The 9,179-nt window shown below is 49.9% G+C and overlaps 1 protein-coding gene across 1 annotated transcript; it reads left to right on the forward strand.

Annotated features, from left to right (window-relative positions):
* The first annotated feature begins 3,007 nt into the window (after positions 1–3,007).
* On the forward strand, positions 3,008–7,973 carry LOC118212379 (zinc finger protein 703-like). Its single transcript, XM_035390192.1, has 2 exons — positions 3,008–4,110; positions 5,950–7,973. The coding sequence occupies exons 1-2, from the start codon at positions 3,841–3,843 to the stop codon at positions 7,405–7,407; spliced, it is 1,728 nt and encodes a 575-aa protein (XP_035246083.1). The 5' UTR covers positions 3,008–3,840; the 3' UTR covers positions 7,408–7,973.
* The last annotated feature ends 1,206 nt before the right edge of the window (positions 7,974–9,179 follow it).

Genomic DNA, 9,179 nt, shown 5'->3' on the forward strand with positions numbered 1-9,179 from the left:
CCCAGGACGAAGGCTTTGTGCATTTCAGAGCAATCAATAAACAAACCAATGAAGTTTTAGTATGGCAATCTTTAAAATTAAATTATTACAGAGCACCGGAGAGTACACCATTTCCCAAGAAGAAAAAAAAAACAGTTTAGGCTATAGGCAAAAGCTGACCTCTGTTTAACCCCCCAAGAAAAAGAGAGAAAGAGAGTAAAACAGCACAGTGCCCCTGCCCCCCCCCCCCCCCCCCCCCACCCCCCTCCCACCTGCCCTGAGGTGCTGATCTGTGTTCCGCAGCGGACCCTGAGTCCCATAAACTCTCCTGCGTTACACTGGGTCTGCCCGCTGACTCTCCACGATGGCATGACCTTTGACCTTTGGCCTTGCATCCTGGCCCTATGTTATTCCCGCAGGCTCTGTCCTATCACAGCACAGACTCTTGAGTGACAGGTCCTCAGCACTTTGTGTTAGAGCAAGCAAAACATGTTGTAGTGCAGGAAATGAGATAACAAGGAAACAAAAATAAATAAATAGATAAATAAATAAATAATGAGGTTCACTCAGCCAAGCTGTAGGGAAATGTCCACGGCCTCATCCCATCCCAGCCCAGTCCAGCTCAGTGGGCCTGGAGGAAGGTTCCCCCAGTTTTGAAAACATTCATTCGTTTTTTATGGAATAAGAAGATAAAACACCAAATGCACATTTTTAAATCGGTGGTAAGGTGGAAAATCCAGGTCCAGAAAGTAAAATTCCACCCCATTATTTTATTCCAATCACCTGGATTTGCAAATTAGTACAATTCTTCAGCCAGGTGGTAAAACTAATTAGAGGAATCAGCTGGCTGAGTTCAGCTTAAGAAGAAACACACAGCAGGACTTTTACTTTCTGACCCCTGGACTTTCAACCTCTGATTTCACCTTTATCTAGCCAGGCCAGTGAATTAGGGACATGTTCATATTTATAATGATGGCCCAGCAAAAAAAACTAAAACAAATTGGCCTTTTGAGTGGGGAAGCACGTGGTGGATAAAATCAAAAATTTGCGAAATAATTAAATAAATTTAAAATTGGTCACAGACAGACATGTCAACAGAAAAAAAAACCCCACAGAGACGGTTGCCAGATAAGGAAGTAAATGACAAATAACAGATAGTCCAACTGGAGGCAAAATAAGTCCAGCGTCACAGAACAGACATGTAGATGAGGTTAAAAAAAATAATAATAACAAACAAATAAAAACAGTAAAAAGTTCAGTGAGAAGCACAGGCACATTTAACAGACCGATTGCAGCTGTGGGAAACGGACAGCAGTCTGCGCAGCACAGACACAGAGAGACACCAAATAAAACACACATAAAAGCCGTACAGGGAGATATTGAGCTGTTAGCCTTGTTATGGGGCAAGAAAGCGATGACTCAGTCCTTGGAGCCAGAAATGGAGGTGAAATTGTCCAGCTCTGAGGTATTTTGTAACGCACGGTCCTTGGGCACTTTGAAAACGGAAGGGGCCGACGGCTATAAAGATGCTACTTCTCCAGGTGTATGTGACAGATCAAACGGGGTTTCTTCTACCTGAAGGCTCCTGTTAGGGGGGCTCGGTGCTCTTCAGGGTCCCACGGTTCCCAGAAAGGTGTCCCAATGCGACCGGTGAGAGACACACACCCACGTGGATGACCACAGCACAAAGACCGGATGACATATCGAAAGGCTCAGCTCAAGTAAGGCCCCAAATCAAAGTGCATGAAATTATAAAAACTGTGAGGGAAAAAAACTTGAATTTTAGCTGCCGTGATGAAATTAATTTCCAGGCCTGCTCATACTTCAGGATGCAATGACTAGGCCTATTCGAGCTACACAAAGCTACGCACACGCACACACACACACACACACACACACACAACACATTCTTTTCTATAGGCCTACGTGTAGGCAGTGCATCACCTGAACACTATATCACCTTAACCTCAATGTGTCACCAGAGACCAAAGGGGCCCTATAGTTTGTGTGTGTGTGTGTGTGTGCGCGCGTGTGCGTGTGTGTATTACTTATTATTCCTGCAGGCTTCAGGGGCATCTGTTGTTGATGCTGCTTTGTGCGGGGGATGCTCGCTGCGCTTATGCTTAATTTTGCCCATAGGTTATGAAGGATTAAGACTGACAAATTTCGCGTGCAATCCGGCCTCCGAAGGATTCGCCGCATCAAAGCTCCCGACTCCTTCGGGCTTCCGCTAACAGCTCTTGTCAGGCGTAATTTTTAAGTACTTTAACCAATTCATCGCATAATTAGGTTAACAAAATTTAGCTCATTGGCGAATCAGTCAGCAGTAATGCAATAAAGTTATTAACATTCCAAATGTATGGGCAGACATGTTTTATTAGATTTATTCTTCACTGGACGTTAAAAGGGCAGAGAAAAACTGGCCCCAATGACATGAATTGCAAATTTTACACGCCTCATTTTCTAAAAATACAAAGCTTCTTTGCTCTTTAAAATGTTTAAAGTCGGAATCCTAATTAATCGCTGTAAACTGGTCTTTTAGAGTTCGAATGATGTCCTAAAATGTCCCGTAGCTATGATCAGGCGAAATTAATGAGATTTCGGCAGGCCCGGTTGGCATTTGTACAAACGAGGAGCGTGGATCTTGTAGCCTACGTGATTTAATTTATTAAAAGGGGAGAGACAAAGTGAGCTTCTGTTATGTTGTTTTACGTTTCCTCGTGCTCTGTGTGGTACTGTGCGTAAAGTCCAGTATAATAACGCACGTGTTGTTCTGAAGACAAATTCGTGCAACTGACATTTGACATAAATATGTCAAACGTTATTAATTCGTGCGTAATCGCTAAACGAAGTGCAAAACTTGACACTCATTTTGATGGCCCGCGTGCACCAGTGAAGCTGGGGGGGTTTGGGGACAGCATCGGATCAGAGGGGGTTTCTTTCACTTCCAATTCATTGGGTCAAGCGCCCCCTTCCTGCCAAGCAGATAACGTCGCGCGCGGGGGGCTCGCATTGTGCTGACCGAGCGCAGACGCGCACTGAACCGGTAGTTCTGGCAATGAGCGCAGGCTTTATTCACATCAGGTAGCAGAGTTAAACAAAAAGAAAAAAGAAAACCCCGCTGAGAGCAGTTCAAGGGAAAAATGAACGAGAAATCAAGGTTCGCGATGTTTCTCTCATGTAATGAATCAGGTCTGGAGAGGACAGAGAAAAAAAGCGTGTGGAAATAATTGCCCCGCCTTTAGAAAGACAGCGCCGACCCCTCTCATTAGCAATGCGAGCCTTGTTCTATTGGACAGGGGCTCATTCGCTTTGAAGATCTTCCCCCTGATCTCGGATATTTGAAGTGTTGATGGTCGAAAGGAATGTGCGTTAAGAGGAAGATCGACGGGGCTGAAGGCGCTGTCTGTTTGTATCTGCCACGAGCGGCCGCGCGCTGGGATATCTTATTATTATTCTCCTTTTACATCACTCGTTCCCTCGTCGCCCCTCCCGCCCCTCCGAGCGCAGTCTGTTCGGGGATTTTACTGTCGACTCTCCTATCGGGTAGCCGCGGCGGTGGTGACGGGTGTCCTCTCAGACTGAGGGCGGAACGGGACTTGGAGCGATGAGTGAACTACGGAGAATTCATTTTTTTCTTTAGCCGGGCGAAGCGACAAGGCGGCTGTATGCTTTTCTGTTTTGGGGCTGCCCAAGAGGATTATTAAGAGGGACTTTTGCTTGGATTATTTAATTTTTTTAAAAAGAGACTTTAAAAGGGGAACGTAAGTATCTGTTGGTTGATGTTTGCAATGGCATAAATGCTTTCCGAATTACCACCAGCCGGTGCCCCAGCACGAACCCCACGTAGCCTTCCTCCAAATGAACGATCCTCCCGGTGGATCTAAAGCGCACCGAAACCGCGACCGTCAGACACCAGAGCGCACCGACGACTACTGCGGCGACAACTCTTGTGACCTCAGGCATTTCGGGATTAAAAACTCTCCGGTTTTTGTGCTGTCACCCTCGGATCCTGTACGCCAGGCGAAGCGGCTGCCCCTCCGGATTCTCAGAATGTTGACCGCCCATTCCAGCCACATGCTTCACCCGGAGTATCTACAGCCGCTGACCTCAGCGCCAGTCAGCATCGAGGTAAATTACCGCCTCTCCCTCGCGGCAGCGCGTAGCTGCTCGCTGGACATAGCGTAGCCCAACGCGCCCGTGTGCGTCAAACTGAACTCTCTTTGCTTTTCTGCGCTGTCCCACTCCCTTCTGTTATCTCCACAAGTTATCCCTCTCAGTTGGCTGCCTGGGCAGGTCGCGCTCCTCGCCATTGTTATTCCGTGCCATAATGTTAATCAGTGTTATCAAGTAAAAGGGGTGATACTGTGTCATCAAGTTAAAAGGGGTGATGGCACGTACACTTCGCTTTTTTGCGGTATAGTTTTGGTCTAGAAATGTTTTTACTATGAATCAGATAAAGTGGTGACTAAGGATTATTTTTCTATAGGCTAGTCTCGCTGCTTTCAGCGCGGTGACAACTCGTTTAAATCGACTATAGCTCCACCGCGTCTGTTTTCCACAATGCACGAAGCAAACGTTTACGATTGTCATAATTATTGCTGATGTTAGTTTTTAGACTCGTTATGACATTGAGGAAGCCGTGGTAAAATGGTGGTTTGTGTTTTAATACATTTTTAACAATTTGTATTTTATTTTGAAACGTTTGATAGTCTATGCATTAGCAACCCATTAGTCACTGCAGTCTTTCCGTTACAGTCTTTCTGTAGGCTACAGTTAAAATTTTAAAGCATTGGTTTAAATGGCCTATCTTTTATATTTGCCTTGGCTCACGGGGCCAATCTTAGTCTCTATTTCGTCAGGTTGCTGAATGGCCCGTAAAAAGTTCATGTGCTAAAAAAAAGGGAAATCAGCTAAGTTTTGTATTTCTTTCTTTCTTATATCGGTATAACTTTTCTTTCTTATTTTTCTTTGTTTTATAGTTCTTCGCTTTGTCTGTTAATTCCCATTTCAGCTATTTTTACACAGCGCATATTTTATCGAGTAAATTGTATGAATCATTATGAATTATGGCCTTCGGGCGCTCCCCAGAGTAGAGACGAGGATTTATACGCCGCGGAGCACATTCATCAATTACCCCCCCTTCCCTCTCCCCCCTCCCCAGTGGGCTGGAAGACATCAGAAGACTAATGCTAACCAATACAGGCACCATGGTAACCAAAGTTCGCTCGATTCGCAGGTTACGAGAAACAACAGCTTTAGGAATAAACCGTTTGAAAGTTAAAATGGACGCGATGGTCTCATTTCAATCTAAACTTTTTTCTTTTTTAGGAATTACAATGCTTGTTTTTGTAGCTGCTGAAATTCGTAATGCGACGTTGTTGTTGTTGTTTTTTACTGCTCCAATTGTAGACTTTTTTCCTGGTTCATAATGAAGCCTGAGTAACACAAGATTTAAGCACGTATTTGTGCTCGTGACACCTGAAGACAAAGCTCGGATCCTCTGATCCTATGTGTCTGGATGGGCTAAGGACAGACTCGCAGCACAAGACTGGCCCATCCAGGGCCGTTGAAAAGCCAGTTGGAAACAGGCTCAGTTTCCCCGCAGTGATACGGACAAGCTGTTCCCATGCTTTGTGTTCTTGCGTTCGAGTTGTAACAAAGGAAAACTTTTGAAGAAAACAAACACTTTAAAGGGTGAAACAACAAACGTGATAAGGCCTCCCCCCTCCAGTAATGTTCCAAGTACATGCAGGGAGCATCCTCACCTTGAAAGAAGACCCCCTTTGCAAGTGTGCAGTGAAATTTTCGGTGTTAAATTAACTCTTGCAAACTCTTGCATGCAGTCCCTACTGGACTCATTTGTACTCTGTTAGAGTTGAATCAACACTAACTGTGTGTTATTGGTGTGGTCAGTGTGTGTTGCCAGTTAAAGTTTGGTCACCTGTTTTGTTTCTGTTATGTCCGCAGCTGGATGCCAAAAAGAGCCCCCTGGCCTTACTGGCTCAGACCTGTTCCCAGATCGGCAAGCCCGACCCCCCTCCCACCGCCAAGCTGGGGCCGGGCGGCCTGGCGGACAAGGAGGCCTCGACGCGCCCCTCCGGACCCGCCCTCAAACTCGGAGAGCCCCGCCCGTCCCTGGAGGACAAGTCCAGCTTCAAGCCTTATTCCAAAGTGGGCGGGGACTGTCGGAAGGAAGGGGGCGGGGCCAGCGGCGGCACGGACAAACCCGGTTTCCGGTTGGCCGGGGGCGGGGCCCCGTGTCAGTCCTTCCCCCCGCACGCCGTCTCTCCGAACTCCAAAGCGGGGTCGCCGCCCCTGCACCCCCAGTCCCCCCCCCACACCCAGCACCCGCTGGCCCCGCCCCTTCACACGGACCCCAAACCCGGCGCCCCCGACCCCGCCGGCTCGGACAGCTGCGGCGGGGGCTCGAAAAAAGAGGCGGAGTCCTGCAAGCCGAGCCCTGACGGCGCCCAGGCCGCTAACTCCGCCCACGCCCGCGCCAGCGCCAACGCCAGCAGCGGCAGCTCGGCCGCCAGCCCCCGCCCCGAGGGCAAGGCCGACGCCCTGCCCCCCCAGCCCGGCCACGTGGCCCCCGTGTCCCCCTTCAAACAGAGCCACGCCCTCTTCCCCCTGCCCCCCTCGGGCATGGGCTACCACGGCTCCATCGTGGGGGCGTACGCCGGCTACCCCTCCCCGTTCGTCTCGGGCCTGGACCACGCCAAGGCCAGCCTGGTCGGGGGGGGCGTGGGGGTCCCCGGGAAGCACCCCAGCTCCAGCCCGCTGACGGGGGCGTCCCCCCCCTCCTTCATGCAGGGACTGTGCCGGGACCCCTACTGCCTCGCCTACCCCAGCGCCCCCCACCTGGGGGGCAGCGGCTGCTCCTCCTGCGTCCACGACCCCTCCTCCCCCCTCAAATCGGGGTTCCCCCTGGTGTACCCCGCCCACCCGCTGCACTCGCTCCACCCGGGCTCCCTGTCGTCCGGGGTGCCCCCCCAGCTGTCCCACCCCCTCTACGGCTTCATGCTGCCCAACGAGCCCCTCCCCCACGCCTGCAACTGGGTCTCCGCTGGGGGGCCGTGCGACAAGCGCTTTGGCTCCTCCGAGGAGCTGCTGGCTCACCTCCGCACGCACACCGCGCTCCCCGGCACGGACGGGGGCAAGCTCCTCTCCGCCTACCCCTCCCCCGCCACCTCCTGCCACCTGCACCTCCCCTCCCAGGGGAGCCCTGCCCCCCTGGCCTCCTCCTTCTCCCTGCGGGCTCCGCCCAGCCTCAGCCTGGCCCGCTACCACCCCTATGGCAAGATGCACCTCCCCGCTGCCCCCTCCCTGCCCATCCCCTCCCTCCCCACCTCCAGCCACTTCTACTCCCCGTACGCCCTCTACGGCCAGAGGCTAGGCTCCGCCTCCGCGCTGGGGTACCCCTGATGAATCGGGAGGGGCGAGGGGGGGACACGCCGGAGGGAGGGGGGGGCACGCCGGAGAGCTGCGTTTGGATACCGTGGCGTTGCCGGGGGAACGGTGGAGGGCGACTCTGGGATATCACACACACGCTGCGCCATGGATTGCTTGCGCGGGGAGTCCATTAAAGCCCCCCCCCTTTCTGCACTCGAGGGGCCCCAGTGATTGGATCGAGGACAGCGGGGCGATTGTAGCTGGGTGTAGCTAGCGACCTCCAAAGGGATTGCGGTGACTCTCACTGTTCGTGGGGGGGGTGGGGATGGGGGCAGATAGTCCTGGATGCATGCAGGCTGGGTTCGGAGAACGCGGGACTGGAGTTCGTAGTCCTTCCACATTTTTCTCCCGGACTTGAAAACATTGTATTTATTTTTTACTGAGCGCTTGGCTTTCAAGCTGAGGAGAAAGTTTATTATCCAAATGCATTGTTCTTAATTATTATTATTATTATTATTCTTACTATTATAAATATTATATTGCTGATTATACTCTTTTTGTTTTTCAAAATAAAGGTTTTGTGGTATGCAGACATTACAAGCTTTGTATACCGAGGAATACATTTTCTTTCTTTTTGCAAAAAAGTCAGATTTTTAATGTCCCCCCCCCCCCCCCCCCCACTCTCCTCTGCCCCTTTTCTTCTGCTTGTTTTCTTGCAGTTCAGCCTTTTCCATGGGGTGGGAGGTCTTTAACTCTCTTATTTTTTAAGTGTAAAGCTAATGAAGAGCAAAAAGCAAAAAATGAGATGTAATATTTTTTGTAATGTATTTGAGTGAACAGGCATTTGGTCAGGAGATGGTGATTAAAGTAATTAAAGTTTAAAAACCCAGATGGCAGTGGTGTCCTTTTGAAAAAAGGTGAGGGGGGGGGTGTCGTATTTTACTTAATAAATGATGATAATTATATTTACAAGCTGTCTTTTTACATCTTTAAAGGTTTTGGAATGTGTAGCCATCGAAAATAGATTAGCTGTATCTTCGTGTAAAAGCTGGTGAGGTCCCGGGTACGGATTATCCTAAACTGAACTTTCCCATTTAAAGATTTAATGACGTGAGATCGCAAACAATAACCTTGCGCATTAATGTCGGTGGCCGTTATTTAGTGCGGATGTTGTGGCTTTCCGTCTCGCGCTCAGACAGCGGAGTGCTGCGTCGCAGCGCGCGCGCGCGCTTCTCCGGGGACGGACGTTATCGATCTGCGCGTCCGTCACCTGTCCTCCGTGCCGCTGCTAGATGCTTGTTTTCTGTCGTCGTGGCAACAGTGTTCTTTCGCACTCGACACTTGACGGTAATTCAAGGTGAACTCGAGCTGACAGCAGCCGCAAGATCCGGCTTTTAAGATAACGAGCTGACAGGTCGTTGGTACAAACGGGGCAGTCAGCAGTGCCGGGAGAGTTGGAGTTGGGTAAAGACGAACGTTTACGTTTTGTAACCGCAAGCCGTCTGAGCTAACGGTGTCCTGTTTCTTCTGCACTCTAACATAGAAAGTTTTAAACATCATTGTGAAATAATGGTTGGGGTTATTTTTAAAGATAAGTGTATGTGTGTGTATGCATGTGTGTGAGTGTGAGTGTGAGTGTTTGTGTGTGTGTGTGTGAGTGTGAGTGTGTGAGTGTTTGTGCATGTGTGAGTGTGCGTGTTTGTGCATATGTGTGTGTGAGTGTGAGTGTGTATGGGTGTGTGTGCGTGTGTGTGTGTACGTGTGTGTGTGAGTGTGCGTGTGTGTGTGAGTGTGAGTGTTTGTGC

The sequence above is a fragment of the Anguilla anguilla genome, chromosome 14 (assembly GCF_013347855.1).
Source record: "Anguilla anguilla isolate fAngAng1 chromosome 14, fAngAng1.pri, whole genome shotgun sequence".
In the NCBI taxonomy this organism is placed as follows: domain Eukaryota; kingdom Metazoa; phylum Chordata; class Actinopteri; order Anguilliformes; family Anguillidae; genus Anguilla; species Anguilla anguilla.

Excerpts from the sequence above, each read along its gene's own strand:
- LOC118212379 (XM_035390192.1), top strand. The coding sequence starts at position 3,841 with ATGAACGATCCTCCCGGTGGATCTAAAGCGCACCGAAACCGCGACCGT. Across the intron at positions 4,111-5,949 it reads CAGCGCCAGTCAGCATCGAG|CTGGATGCCAAAAAGAGCCC; the intron begins GTAAATTACCGC and ends TTATGTCCGCAG.